The sequence below is a fragment of the Simochromis diagramma genome, unplaced genomic scaffold, assembly GCF_900408965.1.
Source record: "Simochromis diagramma unplaced genomic scaffold, fSimDia1.1 OVJJ01000293.1, whole genome shotgun sequence".
Lineage (NCBI taxonomy): Eukaryota > Metazoa > Chordata > Actinopteri > Cichliformes > Cichlidae > Simochromis > Simochromis diagramma.
This window is the reverse complement of record NW_024386801.1, coordinates 19,945,668-19,966,266: the sequence shown is the minus strand read 5'-3', so window position 1 is coordinate 19,966,266 and position 20,599 is coordinate 19,945,668. Positions and strand designations below refer to the sequence as shown.

At 39.0% G+C, this 20,599-nt stretch overlaps 1 protein-coding gene across 7 annotated transcripts in view; it reads right to left on the bottom strand.

The window, feature by feature from the left end:
* Positions 1–20,599, bottom strand: part of LOC120730202 (transcription factor SOX-6-like) — a 104,488-nt gene that overhangs the window by 46,550 nt on the left and 37,339 nt on the right. For all 7 annotated transcript variants that reach the window (XM_040026424.1, XM_040026426.1, XM_040026420.1 and 4 more), the window contains one exon: positions 5,429–5,518. In XM_040026424.1, the coding sequence (XP_039882358.1) occupies positions 5,429–5,518 (90 nt within the window). The remainder of the gene's footprint in view (positions 1–5,428; positions 5,519–20,599) is intronic.

The following is a 20,599-nucleotide window of genomic DNA, read 5'->3' as shown; positions in this document are numbered from 1 at the left end:
CACTATGTTTAGATGATTGGGATGATGTGTTGATGAACCAGAACTCTCTTACTTCTGTATGAGGTGTCTGTTAATCGCTTACGTGATGTTTTCATTCACTGGAATCGCATCCCAAGCTTCAAGATTTCAACTGATTATCATATGATGTTTCATTGCATCACAATAAATATGAAGGCACTGCTACATCAGAACATGCGCAAATAACTATTCAGCTGAATAAAATTATTTTTTATATTATTATATATTCAGTAATATAACAGCTGTCTGTGAATCCCCAAACCATATGACACAGTTATGTCTCAGGCCACTTTTTTAAACACACAAATGCACCAACAAACACATTTGAACACAAAAGCCACACATAAAAATACACACAAACCATCACCCACTCACAGGCTCACACCTCTGACTAACATATTGATGTCTCTGACTGTGCTGAGCTTCTGCCAAACCATCATGTTTTACCACGGGATCTATGTGCCAGATTCCCAACGTTGCTCTCTACAAGACTAAACAGTCTCCTCAAACTTACACCACAACAAACACTCTGACTCTTGACCCCAAGACAAACACAGTCACTCCATGTTGTCCAGAGACGTGCTCGTGCTCTCTGCAAGCCAACGGCGTGTAAAGATCTCACATCCAGTCTGCCAAATTTTAAGGTTTATTGTAGACAAACAGCTCGCTTCTCCAGACAGACGGTTGCATATGAAAATATATATGTATAAAAAAAAAAAAGAACTAAATTGCAATGTGAGAAAGATGCCTTATTTAACTGACTGCTGAATTTGAGTGTGATTGTTGCTGCCAGATGTGCCTGCTCATGCTTCTGACAGTAGAATCAGACACTTTCCATCCATCTGTTAATATGAGCTCTCTGACTTTGCAGGAAAAAAAAACATGGAAATGTCAAAACCAGGAATCCTAAGAATACCCAAATGTCAAAAAATAGAGACGAGGTAAAGCTGGAAAAGAAAAAAAGATGAAAATGTCCACATACATACATATCCCCATTGCAAACAGCTAATTCATCATCTGAAGCTTTGGTGACACTGCTGTGCTGAGAGGTGTCCAGGTTTTATTCTTTTTCCATTGCAGTTATTTTCTAGCCAGCATCTTCTTAATTTGTTGTAGTGTAGTCTCATGAAGGTTAAGAATATATAAAAGAAATAAAATCATTCTTCTCATTTTAATTTATCATGTTTTGATAATAGTGTAAATGCACAACTGCTGTATTCAAGGCAACGACAATTACAGGAGAAAATCTTTTTTTAAAAATCCTTCAAAATAAATCGTTACAGTTTTATAATTTTCCAGAGTTGCACAAGATTCGCTGGCATCATCTAAAAGAATTGCACAGCTCTGCTTGATCCGTTCATCTTTTTTCTCTTTTCCTCTTAAAAACTAATTAAAAGCAAAGCTATAGGTTGTAAATGGGGCAAAATACCAGTGAACTGCTGCCCTCTGTGACTAAAACAACATTTCTTTGTGATAGGAAGAAGAATAAGAGAGTGGAGAAGAGTTGTATTTAAAGCTTAGTGCTAGAATATTATTAAGGAGGATATCAGGACACGGTAATGAAGAGCAACTAAGAGCAAATAATTAGACGAAATGTCACACACCTCCTTCTAGAGCTTCATAGTGTTTATATATTAATCCTGGGCACATTCCCAGTTGTTTTGCTGTGAGTCATGGTGTAGTGTAGCTAAAAAGTATTTACTCACACATAAACATAAATATATTGTACACAGGCAAACTGAAGCCATACCAGACCGGTAATGAACATTCCAGTAAATAAAAGGAGGTCAATGGGCTTTTTTTTACCCTAAAAATAACTGCGACTGAACAAATAGGTCCAGGTCGCTGTGTGAGGAGACACAGAGCAACAGTTGTGTTTGCGTATTTAGGTCAGCCAGACCAGGCTTCTTTTCAACCATCGAGAAATAAAACGCTTGAATTCAGCGAGAGTATTTTCTTTAGTGAGGACACAGCTGGATGAACAGAGACATCTGTGTGCCGTGTTTGTGTGATCATTTGTGTGCGTGCGTGCTGGTACATGCTATATTTATTGGTGTCTTCAACTAACACATAAGAATTGAGTCCAACTTTGTGGATTAGACAAGCATACTCTTGTCTTGTCTCCACTGAAGTGCTATCAAATATTTAAAGAGATGGTAAAGGAGGGTTTCTATCACAGAAATGACAGAAATAACTTTTTAAAGTCACCAAAACTGAATTGCATGAAACTCAGATCCATAAAGCTTTTATTTGTCATTATAAGATTAACTTGTATTTTTCAAACATAGAGCATCCTGTAAATTGTTAACCTTTATTGGGTGGGATTACTGTTGGCCATCAATATCATGACAATAGATTGCACGCTAGTGTCTTTCTTCCCCAGGAAAACGTATTTATATGTTGTGTCCGCTCCAACAAACAAACTAAAAGAAGAAAAAAGTTTAATCCAAATCTATCAAATAGGTGTAAAGTAGTGATATAAAGCACTGTGCTTTTAAAAAAGACCAAGTTTATTGAGGAACACACAAGCACTTTAATTGAGGCTACTGAATGATCAGTTAAATGCTATTTAACTGTTATTCTTCAAGTTACAAGAAACTCCAGGTGGATATCAGATATATACTTATTTAAAGCAAATGGAAAAAAATATGTCAGCTAACTTTCTGCTAGTTCATGCAGTATTAGACAATTAGAATATTTGCATACATCTTTATCTTAATAATAATATTTCCTCCTCTGTGTCATAAAAAAATTCCATCTGAATGCTGCTTTTCATGCAGAAATATAGTCACTTTAAAAGAGGCCGAGATGCTTCTGCATATCCTTTACCAAAAAAAGTGGTACGTTTAATAGATTAAGACACATGTGACAGGCACTAAATCTGCAAAGCACATCAAAGCAAGTGGAGCATGAGAGGCTTAAATCTGAGCAGGAACGTGCCCTTGAAAATACTTTTTTGTACCTTTTGTAGCTGTCAAAAATGTTTAAATTTAATTAAAATGAACTGATTTATTCATTTTTTATTCCTAATTTAAGTTTTCTATCCTGTGTGTCTCCTCACACAATGACCTGAACCTATTTGATATGGCAACAATGGGACTGATAGTAATACCAATAAAAAAAGTAAGTAACAAATATTCATAAAAAGGTTGATTAAGAAAGGTGAAAAGAATCGCTAAATGCTGATTGGCCTTGGACTTTGGTTTGAGATTAAAAAAATTGGAAAATCTGTGCAGACAAGAGTGCGTATGTAACTTTCAATTAACAACCTTTTTATATAAGAAAGATAAAAGCATTTGAGGGAAGCAGAGCACGACTTTTGGCTTCTTCTTATAATTTCTCATTTTAAGCAATCAAAGAGGACAGCTGTTTTTGTCTTCATGTACAAAATGTGCCACACTATAGCAACTACACTGTGATTGAATTGAATGTCTCATTTTAATATTTCGCAGTGAAAACAGAAAGAATCCAAAGATAAAGATCATTTCTACTGATGGAAATTACCTTCACTTCACTCTTACTTGAATTTCATCTTACTTGCTTCTTCTAGTTTGAATAACTTTACTGTATCCCTGCACTTATCTGACACAAGAGCACTCTCAATGAGTTGTGTAACCTATGCTAAATTATTACTATGCAAAGGGTGATTAAGGGTGTTTATTTTATCTGAATAAGAAGGGTGCTTGTGTAGATGGAGGTAGTCGGTATGACGACAGAGAAAAAGCATCTGATATGTGTCCTACAATAAAAGTCAATGTCTGCGCTGTTCTGCTGAAGAAGGTTCTCTGTAGTCCCCTTTTTCCACTTTCCACAGAGGAAATACTTGCCATTTCAGCCGGAGACGATCACAAACGGTTCCTCTCACTGAAGGCAGCTCGACTGCTCTGCCGTTAACAACTTGTGTTACGGCACACAAACAGAAAATGCTGTAGCCCTCGAGACAGAAAGCATTTCCCTGTCTTAATATATCAGTTTTTAAAAGTCATTTGTTTTTCTACCTCATTCTATTTTTATTATTTAACTACCATAAGCACATTTTAGAAATTTAAGAAAGCAATTTTTCTTCTTATGTGTGAGTAGTTTAGTCAGACGCAGTCACACACACACACACACACACACACACACACACACACACACACAAACTACACAGTTCTGTAAATTCAGAATAAAGACTCTCATTGTTTTTTATTGTTCTATTACTTGTTGTACTAACCAGTCAGCCTCACTGCCTGCAATCGAGGCTCCTCACGGCTCTAATATATTACAGGCCTCCTTCTTACGACAGCTCAAAATATGCATGAACTTTACAAAGTCGGGAGATATAAAACACGCCGGGGAAGATAATTGTAAAAGTAGAAAACCATCAATAATATCGGATCTGCATTTCAGCGTTGAGAACAAGCACTATTTTTCTAAGTGGCTTTGACTTCATTCCTTTTAATAAGCGCTGTCTGCGTCACAAATGGTAGAGCAGCACCACAGACGGGCAGAGGGTGGTTTCTTCATTGATTTTTAGCCAACATGTAACCTTTCTGTTTTTACTCCCTAAAAACCTGTTTAGGTGTCAGCCCCCAAAATCCTATGTCAGCAGTGTGTGATATACAGCGATGTCAAGAGAGGTAATACTTGTAATTTCATATTTTACTTATAGTATTTAATGTGTAAAGAATTGCTATTCACACCGATCACCTATACATGATCTTATAGCTTTATTAATTCTAAATTGCATATTATATTGCAGTTCTAAAGCAAAATGATAAGATGTGCATATATGTATATACATGTATATATATATTTATATATATATATATATATGCTGCTATTTTCACTTCTGAACACCAGAGCAGGTCGAGAATTCATTGGTCTTGGTGATTTATGCCTTCGTAAATGCTATTTGCTGATGTGGACTAAAAAAATATAGGACCATGTGCAACCTCTCCTCTCATACACACCCTTTAATCAAAGGTACAATTTGGAGTACTTAGTGCCACCCTCACTGCTCGACAGGTAAGCCTGGCTACAGTTTACTGTGCTGCTTTCATATGCAGAAACATGCAGCAAGTATACACACAGAGCAGAGAATTGCAGCGTATCTAACCATTTCTTACCCTTGAATTTAGCGTTGCACAACAGTGTCTTTTCTGCGCACGTACCATTAGCTTTTATTTATAACACTCTTCATATTTGGGTGAACCAAAAAGAAAAATGAGAGATTCCGCAGATGCTGCAGGTTTTGAAAAAGGCACTACTTATTGTGGGGGGGAAAAACACGCTTGCTGTCTTTCTCTTGTTTTGCCAACTGTGGCAAAGGGCACAGTTAAAGCAGGAACAGTATTTATCAGCATACACTTAGCATCTCCCTGAAAGAGAATGTAGATATAGTAGTAGCTGCTATCTTTCTCACTCTTACCTTTAACCTCCCCCAAGAGTTCAGTGGCGTTCAAGCGATCCACGCGCTCCTTCCAGTCTTTAGAGAGGAGTCTTTCCATGCAAGAGGGTTCTACAAAAACAAACAAACAAACAAAACAATTAGTTTCCTTTTATCAAGTCTGTTTCAATTTGTAACTTTCAGACAATAGCATCATATTTAAAATGAAATATGCATTTTACAACAGTCCACCTGTTCAGAGACTAATGCTGAGGTCTCACAGGAGGCCTGACTGTCGCCCATAAACATAAAACTGGGGAAGTAGTAGAAAGAGGAGAAAATTGGGTGATGATAATAAAAAGTATGGAGAAGACACAAGAAAAAAAAAACTAAGAATGAGTACATTTCCCATCAAGGAGAATAAAAAATTTCCTCCTACTTTATCTAAAAAAAAATAAAAATTAAAAAAAATGCAGCAGCTGACCAAATGAGAATGTCTGCATTGTTTAGAGATGGTTGTCTTTTTTTCTCACAATGTGTCTCATAGCCTCAGGATAATAGACATCAGAGACACGTGGTCTCATAAGATTCATAAGGTCCCATTTGTTCAACTGGAGTCCTGCTGTGAACTTTACTTCAACAATGGGAACTTTTCAATTCTTCACCAGGCAAACAGTAGGGAGACAAACTTGGTAGAGACAGATATCTGTACATGTGCAAGCGGGATTGTTTGTGTGCCTCTGTCTGTGTGTGCGACCTGCGAATGAAGAAACAGTAAAGTGTGCACATTGTCAGGCATCAGCAAATAAATGTAAGCAAGTATAACCTGTTAAGTCTTGAGGTATATTTTGTGTTGTAATCGGTCTCCACTATAAACCCTTTAAATTTAACAGTATTTGTTTCCAAATGGAGGCAAAAATATAGTTGCCATATCATCCTCTGTTTAAAGGGTACCTATGAGGATGGGAGAACATGAAACCCAGTGCAAACACAACTTTTGTAATATTCAGAAGTTGACTTTGTCAGAAAACACTGCTGACAGCTCTCAGCCCTCAGTGTAACAATTTTTTCCAGCGTGTGCTAGAAACACATAAATACGAGCTGTTCTTCTGTTTCATTCACCACCACAAACCAAAGGTGACACCAGAAAAGCCTGAAATCTTTAAGCGTAAGCACTACATTCAGAAATACAGCACCTGCATTACTTACTCTGTATGTCCAATTTCTGCACACGTTACAACACAAATCTTTAAGGTCCTTCATTTGTGTATACACTCTTGTTTTTCTGCCGGCAGGTGTGTCATAGATGGTGTCATGGTCATGCACGGACCCACGAGGAGGCCTCAGTCACCAAGGACATCAAAAAGTGCACACACATGCACACACACACACACACACTCGTACAAAAAAAGGAGACATTCTTGGGTGCAGTGTGGAAAACATGCCCCTAAGGGATTGCCTGATTTAGAATGGTTAAGTCAGACAATAGCTTATTTGTGGTGCCTTTATTCTGACAAAAGACGCGATAGGCATTCATAAGGACACATGGTCTATTGTGAATGGCTTAATGTTTAGTTTGTGCGTATGGGCCCATTGTGCGGTCATGAGATGCCGTCCACCAGCCGAGCACAGCTTCCTTATTAGGTCCATTAAAACCTTACATGTTTACAGTCGGATTATGATTGTTGTAAATAAGCTGATGCAGCCGTCCTCGTCACATGGGTTCAATGTAAACAAAGAGGGGGGCGGGGGGCAATGGCACCGACGTAGGGTGGCAGATATATACAGAACAAAGAAACAATTTAAAAATGACAGAAATTTCTTGTGGTGATTTCCCAAATTAGGCAATAAACAGCGGGTATTTCCAGGCAGGCGGACCACATTGAAGTAAAGTAATGTAATGAACATAGCTTCCAACCCCTCCGGACAATGGAATCCACCTGATTTTTTTTTCTGCAGATTTAGTGTACAAGTGGCTCCACAGGATAAGTATGTGTGTACATTTGGTTCAAGGGGTGATATTTATGGCTGGTAAAGGAGGAAGGCTGTGGGACAGAGGCAGGATGAGGGGCTTTTCTTCTAATCACAAGACCTGAAGACGCCAATGTGCACTTGTGCAGTGCGCCTTGTATCAAACAGTATCAAGGAACCCAATTTATGAGAGCACTTAGTGAAGAAAATACAACCTATAACTCCAAGACACATCTGCATAAGTCAACTGTATGTGTACTCTATTGCACAATTTACACTCCTCGTACTGATAAACAGATCAGATGAGGAGACTTTGGGGGGATGAGAGCGGTGTGGTACGAAGAAAGAGGGGACGAGGAAGAGGACAAGAAGAGAGGGATGAGAGAGGATGGAGGGAGATGTTTTACCCTAGATGGCTCTTTATCCGTCACCGCAACTGAGTCAGGGTTCAAGTGCTGTTTAGATTGGTGGGTGGATAAAAATTCCTTGCTGTCCAGAAACAGGCCTCTTTATCAAACGAAGGATAATACGGAAATTGGATGGGTTAAAAAGACGAGGGAGCGGGTGGATGTTTTGGGTGGTGAGGGAAGTAAGGTTACATTAAAAGAACGAAGGGGAAAGGTGGAAAGTAGGGCAGGCGGAGACAATGTTGAAGAGGGAATGATGAAGATGACTGTTTCAGCAATTTGGAAGAATTATAAAGACAAACTGAAGTGGGTAAAAACAAATGGGAAGGATGACATAGAAAAAGTAAGAATAAGGAAAAACTTTGTAAACAATATCAAATAGTTGCTGATGTGTTCTTGATGCTAGAAGCACTCCGAGAACGCATACCTCCAGCAAGTCAGCTCACTCTCTGGGAGGTATTTACTTTTAAGGGTTTAACAGTATTGGATTTTGCATACATTCTTTTATTTTCTTTGTTCTTTAAACAAACATACTTTAAGACGTCTGTTGTACAGTAAAAGTGCAGCGCGTAGGCTTCTAATTTTAAGTACAAATATTTGTTATTATTATTATTTATGTGGATATAGTACATGTGCACCATGTATGTCACTGTTAGCAAAACTGCTTTAAATGTTTAGTAATAAATATAGAGTGAAAAAAGAGCACAAGTTTATATTAACCGCCACCCCAAAAATAAAACATATTTAAGTTGTTATAAACTGTTAGTGTAATGTACGTAACATTACATTATACTATTAATCAGCTATACTCAAAAAGTATCCCATCCCAACATTATCCCTTTCACCTTCAAGTTAGTCTATTGTCCATGACAGAGAGGTCAAAGGTCAAAAAACACTTGTAAGCACAAGCACAACTTATACGTCTTTTTTTCAATTTTTGACCAATAAATCCTTCTTGAGTTGAACTTGAAGACCTCAATATATGTTAGTCAAATTTTAATGGACCGTTAACATGATCCCGCTCGACACCCCTACACAGTTTAACCAGAATTCATTCAAAACTTTTTGAGCTACTGTGTTTACAGACAGAACGACACACAAACACTACCAAAAACATAACCTCCATGCTGGAAGTAATAAAAACTTACTCTCCCAAATCAAAACACTTTAGACATTCCAAATCTGGAAATTCCCTTTTTATTTGTTGTAAAATAAAAAATATTTTCAAAAAAGACTTTGTCACAAGCAGGAACAAGTATGGAGAAGAGACAGACAGGTAGGGTGAATGAGCGATAAGATCAAGTGAAAGCGAGCCAGAAGGAAGGCGATGAGGAGAAGAAGCGGCTGAAGAGACGGAGTCGTAGTAAATCAGCGCTGAGGCAGCTAGCAAGCTGGCGAGTGTTTAGGGTAAACACACTTTTATCACCTGTCCCCACGCCAACCTGCCAAGAGACAATGTTTTGGGTGTTTTACATGAGCCACAGGCAACTTACTGTGTGCTTTGCTGTGTGTGTTTTACTTAGTGTATGTGTGGGTATGTGGCAGGCAAGCATCAACAGTCCAAAAGAGCAACTGCCAAGAAATACACAGTGTGCCACAGGCTTCTACTATATGACTGTGTCACTCTCTTCTCACTCTTTCTTTTAGCCTACTTGTTTTTAAAAGTTGCTCATGAAATGAACTTTTCAGCAAAATGTTGGTAAGTAACAGATACGTATGAATAGGAGTAGAGAGCTATTTCTCTCAGCCTAGAAGAATGGCTGTGTCGGAAAAACCACCACTTCACTTTCTAACAAGAGAGCTCAGTGTGAAGCCGTGGAATAATCTATCCTGCCAAATCCTTCATTAGTGCAATATTTATCTTAAACATGCTTACAACAGGTGTGCAACATATTCCAATGAAGTTTGTTTTCTAAAAAAAATGTTTAGGAAATACATATATTTTGAAAGTTTAGTTCACTCACGCTGAGCAGATTTTAGTGTGAAAGCTTAAGAAAAGTTCCTTTAAATTGTCCACATACATCGTCTCTTTCAGTCTCTCAAACAAACACATTATGCTTAGTGAGAGAGCTCGGGAACTCGGAGCCCTGGAGTGTGCAGTCTAAGGCCAATGTAAAGAGAAAAAAAAGCATTAATCTGAAAAATTACTTAATGTAAAAAATAACAAAATCCAGTGTTCTAACCGGTGCCTGGTGTTTGTGTAACACACCCACAGTTAAAAAAAGAAAAAGAAAAAAAAACATTTTGTGTCTTCACTTCACTACTGAATGTGTGTAAATGGAAGCTGACAGCTACACTTTGCACTTCCAAATTTATGCCAGTGCTATGACTTCAGCTGCAGACCCCACAGGATCAGAGAGAGAGGACAAGAAAGAAAGAATTTGAAGAGACACAAAATTTAAAAAATACTGCTTAGAAGAAGCAAAGAGAAACAAAGCATAACATTTTGATGTTAAAGAAACATTAATGTTGAAGAAAAAACCAGAGTGAGAGGCAGACCAAGAGAAACAGAGAGCGCGAGCGCAAGACGGCACGAATGATAGAGTAAAAGAGAGAAACAGAGCAGGAGAGGCACAGAGAGAGCAGCTGTCCTAACAGCTGGCCAGCAGGATTGATGTCTGAGTGAAATAAAACTCAACATATGTCCAAACACGAGGAGACGGGCTAGCCAGGAGGAGGAAAGAGACACACACACACACCCACATATACGCAAAAACACACAAACGTAAGCATACACACACTGATATGAGAACACTGAAGCACTCTGAAGCGCTCAAACATACATCCACACCTCACACACTGATTAAAGAATGTCAGTACACTGCTGAGACATTTAATTGCACAGAGGGGGGCGCGTAGATAACAGACGCATGTACACACCACACACACACACACACACACATGTTCAATGACCTAGCACTTCTCGCTCAGTGTTGTAAAACCATTAAACTGCAGCGTGGTTAGCCTGGCTGCGTGTTAGCACGGTGTCCATTTCACACACACTATTTTCATCTGTCAGATGACACCCGGACTCTCTTGTCAAAGAACATGGCCTGAGAAAGCAGCCATTGATCCTGACCGGGGGGGGGGGGGGTGTCTGCAAGTAGCCCTGTGCAACCCTCTTCACATACATCACCCTCCTTGTACGAAAAACAGACACACGCACACACACATTCTTTTGCCGTCCAGCAATATGCTTGCAGAGGGCCACTTGTAGGAGGAACCGCATATATTGCAGATATCATTTAAATCTGTTACATTTATAATCATAATCACATTACAACTAATGCTACACAACAGGACAACAGGACTTATGAAGTCATATATACATATATGAACTTTATTTTTTTTGTTGCAGGAGAAAAAGAAAAGACAAGAAATTCCTTGCTTATTGCTTTTACCAGCTTGTCTATTAAATGTCAGAACACTGTGAAAATGAAAATTCACAATTGAGAGACCTAAATTCAGTATTTAGAAACAACCATAGAAACAAATATTGAAAAATTTATTTGACACTCCACATGTGTCAAAACTCATGCTAAAGAATTTTTATTATCCTACGTCATCATCAAGAAATGCATTTTGCTCCCTGTCTGGTGTAAACCTGTGATGTTGCAGGAGCCTGTAGATTACCTAAACCCCTTTATGTCTACAAATTCATATGGTATGAAGCAGATCTTGTATGAACAAATCAGCTGACTAAACTGCAGTCTAAATAAAACATCGATTGCAACGCAAAATTTAAGAGGCCACCTGAAGACACCACTTTAGTAATGTGTCGTAAATCTACTTGGCATTTAATTGGCATGAAATTTGTCCTTTGACAGTTAACAACAAAGTTTTTATTCATTTACTTTACCTGCAGCTTAGACAACGTCAGCTTCCAACATTGCTCGGGTGGGGCTTTGAGTCACATGCTAAAAATACTCATGAACTACTCCCCCCAGCAGTGTAAAGCACTTTATATGATATAAGAGGGGCGTACTGCTGAAGACTGTGGGCTGAAACCGGGCACTGAATTAGATAAAGTATAGTGTTTCTACTGAAGGTGTGACTTTAATACTAGAAAAACCCAGCTGTTGATCCCGGCGGTGCAGTCAGAGAGGTCAGGCCTGCTCTGAATTACTACACTGATATCAACAGCCGCCGCTGCCGCCTGAACGTGAGGAAACAACAAGGTGAAAATTTGTCCTCGAAGAAAAGGTACTGCTTTCTACAGCCTGCTGCACACTGATGTGACAGCAGGATTTGAAGATAAAAGTGAAGGTGGTAGAGCTTAGCCACTTTTGTAAAAAGACTTGGACAGATGTCACATCTTACTTGTGGATGATTTTATTATTTAACTTTCAGTTATTTTAAAAAGTAATAAAATACACTTTATTTATTTATCTCCACTCTTTATCTGAGTGATGGAGAATAATTAAGCAGGTCTCGCTGGCAAGTGTTTAAAAGCCACCACATACGCCAGAGCTTTGGATTTAACTACACAATTTTGTACATTTAAATAAATCTGTGACCTGCTTTAATTTAAACTGCATTGACTGAAAAGTTTGTAACATCAAGTTCTGCGGATAAAAAAAAATAAAAAGAACGAGTTATAAACAAAATAGCTGGGCTTGACCACACTTAATAGGACTTTGGTTAACAAGAAATTTAGATCTGTATTTTTTTAAATAAATAAAAGAAATTTGAAAATGAGGGCACTTATATCCAGGCAACAAAATTGCTTCTTTGTCAAACACACAGTCCCAAAAGATCAGTTCAAGGCCCAGGCTTCTGGCTCCACTTTAGATTTAATATATGAAATCTTATCCCTGCTAGCACACACACACACAGACATGAACAAATGTATACACACAGAAAGATGTGTTGTTCAGGCACAATAGAAGTGCTGTTTTGGGTCGGGCCCCCACGGGAGCTGGTTTGGGTGGGGCCTGTGGTTTTGGTGGAGGGAGAGGGGGCTCCGGGAGCTGACATTGAGTCTGGGCTACGTCCTCATTTATTTCACAGCAAACCAAAGAGAAGAAAAGGCAAGTGAATCCAACAGAGCCGTCAGAACTCCAAACCATACCCACCTGCCCCAAGCAGATACTCTCGCATCACAAAAACAATAAAAAAAAAGGGGGGGGGGGGGGAAGGACTGCATATGCATGTAATGCAGCTGCTCCTCAAAACATCAATGACAGGAGAAATGATCAGACATACCTCTTAAGAGGTACTATCAGCACACAGTTTTAACACACATTCAGAGTTAACACTGCCATAAGAATTTTGCTGTGAAAATAGCGGCTGGTTTCTAAGAGTGATGAATCCCTCTGCATTAAAATAATTAAAAACATTTAATTTCATAGTCAGCCTTATTTGAATTTTTTTCCATAAATGTTCTTTGGAAAATGTCTAATATGTCTGTAGTTTAAAGCAGAGCGCAGAGTTCAGAATATGAATTCATTCTAAGGAAAATAACAGAAATTGAAATGAAATTTTTTTTTTAAGTCGGTCCACCAAAAATCTACCAAAAATTTGTCCTGCAAATCCCGTGAGTATTTAGTGAAAACAACAAGTGATTACCACAAACTTTTCTCCAAAAACCGTGTTATAAACAAGCGAAATTAATAGATTAGATCATTTTTGTTTAAGAGGAAAATAGCATTCAAATACAAAGCAGACTGGAAACGCAGTATCCCGCATATTAATGCCGTGTGTGTGACGGTTTAGTCGAGACAAACAATTTCCATCGCAGTTTGTAACGCAGTGCATTAAAGTCCACATCTTTGAGAAGCCACGTCAAACATGCTCCACAGGCCTCAAGCAGAAGTTATCTTGGCTGTGACACAGTCAGTATTTTTTTCCATTATGGTTATATCATGCTGGCCTTCACCAAATTATCAGGATCAAATTGGCACTTTGCTGAAATCCTAGTAAAAAAGGAGGACTTGAGAAAATTGCAATTTAACCTGATTCTTTTGGACAACGTTCAAAACTGTTCCGACAAACCACATTGCATGCGCTCATACCATATGTTGGCTGGCCTACAGCCAAAGTGAGCAGGAGAGGGCTACTGGGCATATCCCACTGACTGTATTTGCACTCAAGACTCACAGGCTGTGCCTGATCATTAGTAAAGAGATCCCTATCAATTACAGACGAATAGATTTAACCCAACCACAAGAAGTCCAGGGGGAGTCAGCCTGTTGCCAGAAACAAGGAAGTACTGACCAGGAAACACAGCGATATGTAAAAGGAGATCAAGTTTAAGATTAAAGAATGACGTTTACTGAATTTTCAATAAAAATCTAGCATTTTCACAAATGCTGGCCATTGGCTATAATATGGCGAGTTCAGATGAGATGTTTATTGGTGTGGAAAGCTGAGCTACATGCACATATGCACAAACAAAGCCTCTACCTGCACACAATCACATCTCAAGCTGCCAATCCCATAGAGGAAGGCAAACATGGTGCCAGAGCCAAGGCTTTGTTAATTAGCTAATAAGCTTAACTCTCAGGGCCAGCCCAGCTTGCTTGTTAAGCTGTCATCACTACTTCCACCTGAGTGTATGAATCCATAAGCCTTCACACACAAACACACACACACACACACATATCAGGCACATGGGGCACTGGCTCACAGGGCTCACGCTCAAAGTTCAGTCACCATTGCTTCTTCTGCAGCTTAGCTGACGGAACATACAGAGTATTTAACCTTCACACAGTATTGCTGACGAGCAAGGGTAGCACCTAAACTGCTAATAAGATCAAAGATTCATTCATTATAGTTACAAGTGAAATCTCAGAGGGAATGTTTTATTGAACATTATAGCACTCCCAAAATGCCCAATAGTCAGAGCGCACACTCTCCCTCGGGTGGAGGAGTGCGTGCTGCACAGTTCGTAACAACAGAGATGTTGAAACATCTTTCAGCAGTCAGAAAGAACCAAGGCAGAATGTTTCTATTGTCACAGAAAAACGGGGTTAAGTGAAGGTTTGACCTTGCTCTGACCTCCTCTTCCAGCTGGGGATGCCATTATATTGGTGATTGAGTGTCCAGCTCTGGACTGGCCTCAGCACAAGACATAGTGCAGACACCTCCAAAATGGACAACATAGGCTTAAGCACACAGAACAAGGCTAATAAAAGTGCAGCTTAAAAAGAGCTGCAAATGTTGATGTCACTGTGTATGCGTGAAAGATAAAGTAATGTTTTTTTGTGTACTGATTACACTTTGCATGTAGGTCAGAGTTTGCTGTTTTTACTATGTCTAATTAACATACAGTGGCTTTGACTATTTATTTTTGTGTAAAAGGTTTTAAGCCCTTCTGTAAACTTGGGTTTAAACCAGTTTTTCACATGAAATTAGCAACACTGAGTTCTTTATCCAATTCGCTGTCAATTTTAGAAGTTTAACACTTAAAAACCACAGCTGTCCTGCTTTATCAGGAATGTGTGGTTGCGGTTTATTCATAATTTGACTGATAGTGCAAAGCTTTGATTGGTGCACTCTGTGACATCGCATTTTTCCCATTACACTGCTGTCATTTCAAACCGGAGAGAGACGAGTGCATGCACAAATGTAGAACTCTCTGATGAAGCAAGTCATATAACACATTCAAAGCCGAAACAGGACAACGAACCAGAAAAAAAGACTCGAGGAAGTTCCGGCTCCACAGAAATAAATCAATGGAGGCAGTCACAGTGACTCACAAAAAGAAAGACAGATTTGTTGGATCGTAGAAATGCATCATCATCTTACCACTAATGTTAGTTTGGATGTTATGCTTTTGCCCATTTCCATATGATGTGAGGGGCAGTTAGTGGCAAATCTGAAACTGCACCACCAGTCAGTACCAAACAGGCTCAGAGTTTACATGAAAGCTAAATGTGTACCTTGAGGTATTGGCTACATCTGGTGTTTTTCTTTGTTAAACTGGATGGATGCAAATATAGTATGGACATGCTGCCCTAATGGAGCATGTTAAATGCATTTTCACAGCAGATGGCCACCTCCCTGAACCTGGTTCTGCCAGAGATTTCTTCCTGTTAAAAGGGAGTTTTTCCTTCCCACCGTTGCCATGTTCTTGCTCATCGGGGGTCATTTGACTGTTGGACTTGTCTCTGTATTATTATAGGGTCTTTACCTTACGATATAAAGCACCTTGAGGCAACTGCTGTTGTCATTTGGCACTATATAAATACAACTGAATTGAATTGAATCTTTTGTTGCTAAATTCAACTCCAGTTCGGGTCGGGTAATAAATTATTCACACAGGTGTCTGTTTTGTAACCGCTCCGGAGTAGTGCAGTGTTGCCGTAATTGGACCTGATCTCATTTGCAAATGAAAGACATGGATTGTACAGTAATTCATACAGGCTCAAGTGTAAGCAGGGATTAGAGTGATGTTAAGTGTTTGCCAGGCACCAAAGCTGCAGTAGGCACATTTAGATGGCTGACTAAGTTGGCACCAGGGCACTTTCCCCATGCCAGACTCCAACACTGCAGGTCAGCCCCCGGGAGGCATGACAATACAGATAATCATAATTCACTCATCAAAACGAAGGGAGCTTGATTGCACACTTGAATGGGTTTAATGTCCGCCAGGCAGTAGCCCAGAATGGCTGGGTTTGGCATTCAGTTAAATGTGTCCACTTCTGAGTGTTGTTTCCCTTTTTGTAAAGAGGCCTCAAGGAGATGAGCTGAATTCAGATTAAAAATGGCTAAGAAGAAAGGATGTATCAGTGTTCAGAGACAAAGAATTGTCTGGGTTATTACCGTAATTGTTTATTCCAAGCTTTTATTTCCCAACCTCTCCATCTCTTATTTTTAGTTGCAAAGCGACTGAGGATGGAGTATTTCCATTCAACAACAAATCTAGGACCTGCTTTTTTCTGTTTGTTTGTTTAATTCTGATCTTCCGTCACCCTGGCCGTGAACATTTTATTCAGCAACCAGCCTACTAGTCTAATAAGTGCTCTAACGGTATAGAGAAACCCTTTTGTATGCAGAAAGCTTTTGTAGCTAAATCTTCACATAAGACAGGCACAATTCAGCATAAATACAAAATTCTCCAGAAAACACCAGACCTTCACCCTCTTGGCTCCCATGTTGTGAGAGTCTAGTTGAAAATGATGCATTTTCAGCAACTTAGCTGTGTGGAAATACTGCTACCTGACACAGTCTTAAAGACTTCTTGATAAAGCTTTTAAAAGCTGAGGCTGTCTTTGTGTGAAGATATAAATAAATAAATAAATAAAGTCACGCATAGCAAAGCGAGGCCATGTCTATTCAGTAGAGCTGTCACAGGCACTTAGGGCACCTCTGAGAAGCAGACTGCTAACAGCGTGCCGACAGGGGGTAAGCGCAGCACGAGGGCTAACAGCGACATCATCCACACTTTAGCTCCGGGCCACAGTGCATAGGGGTCAGCCACGTTAGGCTAAGTGAGTGCTCGGTGGTTGGATAGGGTCTGTTCCATTTGATCACACAGCCAATCTAACTTGGGAGAGCTCAGCTGACTGAGCCCTTAGCAGCAGGAGGCAGAGGACAAGGTGAGGGGCAGTATTGTTCAGAGCTTAATGTGCTTCCCATTTGAGTGGCGATGATCAAATCTGCTGGTGCCGTAAGAGCATTCTGAACAAACTCCATTTTAAGTGTGAGTCAAAGTTAACACGCGCGACTAAAGAGCCAGGAAAAAAAAGACTTGGCTCAAATGCAGAATTCCTGAATATTTGAGTTATACAATAACGCAAAAAATTATCTCTGATCTACTCCACACAAGACCTCAGTACATAGGTCTATTCACCACAATGGCCTTGCACTCCTTTCTGCTTTACATTCTTTTAACAAAACAAACAAATCAGACAGCTTATGCATTTGGAATCCTTCATCCTCACCAGTAACACAAACAAAGATTTATTTTAGGATGTGAGCAAGGTTGCCTGTTGCAAAAGGATTTTTAAAAAAATGTGCTAGAAGTGATTTGAAATGCTCCAGCAGTTGAAGGATAGAAAGAAGATGAACTGAAAAGATAAATGGAAAAAGACAATAATCAACTAGAGAAGAGAAAGAGGCAATTAAAATAGGAGGCAGTATTCAAGCAAATTAACAAATGAGGGGAAAAAAAGAAAAAGGATGTGGAGCGTTATTGCTCATCGGGTTTGAAAGCTCACTCGATGAAGCATTCAGCCTCTATCAATCACCTCATTTTTGACTAAATTCATTAAGAAAAAAAAAAGCAGAAGTACCCGTCAGTCTCTGCAGCTAAGCATTACCAAAGCGCTGGATGAAAGACATTTTTACAATGCTTCTACAAGGATCACAGCAATTCGCATGAATGATTACAAGGCCCTGAAACACAATTACTATTCAAGCAAGCCCTGTATGATTCAGTGTGCCTGGTTATACTGCACATGTTTACCTTGTTTGTTTTTGTGTAAGTGTGTGCAGCATGATCAGTGCTAGTACTGCGGATAATTAGCAAAGAACGAGATGCTTAATATCAAAGTCATTTTGAAACATCACTGCTATTCTTACTGTTACTAGTATTACTGTATCTTTTAGCATAAGCATTGCTTCCATAGTTAACCATCATTGTTGATGATGTTAATTAAACTAGCCTTTTTATGTTACAAACAATGATATAATTATTAGCAATGTTTAATAATCATAAATAATTACATTTCTTTGTCATATTTCATGGAGCATAAAGTATTGAATTTATCAACAGTATATTATGCATCGCATCATGACCCTGTGATGATGCTGCTGACCTGCCCAGGATGTATCCTGCTCCTCGCCATATGAGAGATCCAGCTGCCCCACAACCCTGAACTGAATAAGTAGTTAGGAAAATGATGGACGAATGGATGGAATTGCATCATAGAGGTAGAAATAATTACACTAAACCGCAATATGTATTTCTTAATGATGAGGAAATGTTATTTTTGTTTTGTGATAAAGTTTTTGGGGGTTTTTACCAATCAGTAAACTTGTCCTCAGTCGCAACATCAAAAAGTCCATACTGCTGTTTTGTTGAAGTGCCTGGTCTATCAGAGATACACACAATGGTGCTCTTATCACCTATTACATCATCTCATCACATATGGACACTTGGCCAGGACCCATTTTGTTTTTCACATTTTAACACACTGGGAGTTTCATTTTTCAACATGCAAGACTATTGTTGTGAAAGCAAGACTAACTCAGATCCTGATCTTGTAAATGTACGTCAGCAGTCCTGGTGTTTAAACCAACCCCAACACTGAGAGAAAGCAAACGAGTAACAAAGCTGCACAGTTCATGAACAGGAAGTGGACTGTGAGCTCCAGGATCCGTCTTGTAAGTTTCATCACACCAACTGCATACTTTAAACATCATTTTAGACATGCCTTTCATCATGATACTAGTCATCCCAATGTTTTTACAGATGATCTGCACAGTAGTAAACAACCATGTATAAAGTTTAAAAAGCATCAGTCTCACCTTTACAAGATAGTTTCCAAACCAATTATTGTCAATTAATCACCATTTCATTTATTGCTAACTAAAAAACATTCTAAATAATTTATCATTTAATCATGCTATTATTAACTGTCACCCTGAATCACTCATCTGTAGTAAAAGGTCTCTTTGTATACTACTAATATAAGATCAAACAGACTTTACTTTTTAATATTGTTATATTTCTCTAAGCTGAAAAGGGGTGGAAGTGGTTGCAATTAAACATACAAAAACACTTCAAGAGGGGCCAAGAGCCACTTGATCACAATATCAAGAATATCGGCTTTAGAATGCAGCACACCATGCTCATATTCCTCTCATACAAGGGATATGAAAAGTAATTAAGAGGAAAAAAGGGGAACCTAAGCAAACTCAATGAAGACCTATGTTTACTGAAAGTCTGTTGTGTTGCTGCACAATCACTACACGCAGTAAACAGGAAAATACGTTTAGAAAACTTCAAAACGAATTAAAAATGGCCAACGTCATTGTACAGTAAGCAAGGTCGGGTATTGTTGATCAGAAGTATACACGTGGTTCTGAAATCAAAAAGAGCCACATTTAAAGGTGGGCACCTAGCATTTTTATCCACTTGTGTCCTCTTTGATTTGAAAGGAAGGTGTCACGACACTTTTGAAAACACACACTCACATCTGTGAGTGTGTGTTTTCTGCTGCTGAATATGAGAGCAGAATATGAGAGGCAAAGCTGCCTGTCTTGGAGCTTAAGACACCGTGGACTGTATAACGCCTCAGGCCATCCAATCTGGCCCATTTTACTGTATCAATAACAAAGTGAAACCTCTAAATGAGAGAGATCAAGCACTCCTCTGATATTATCGCGATTACTATGTGCACATAATAGTAAAGAGGGGTGTTAGATGGTTTTAGATCTGGTTTGCTTTGGGGAGGAAAAGGGCAAGCTGAGGCACGCTGGGAGACTCCAACCCTTTCCCGTGTCGGAGGTGTAGATCAGAGGAGCAGCGGAGAAAGGGAAACCTGTGTTTTCACTGATTGATACTGTGATCTAACGAGTGAGGGATCTGTCAGTTGTAATTTTAGACGTTCAAAGATCTTCTGGAGAGGAAGTTTTCAGAAAAAAAGAGAACAAAATGGTGAGCAAAGGTTGTTGTTGCTTTATGTGGAAGGGAAACTGAGTAAAAACTGCATCACTTCTGTAAAAAGCTAGAATGAAGATGCAGTCCTGCAGTGTGTTAATGTATCACTGTGATATATTCACTCATCTAGATAGCTCTTAACCCTGCAACAAATGAGGACCTTTGCTAAAGTTTTAAAATCTATATTAATGGAAGACAAACAGTTCACCAATTGTTGGACTAGAA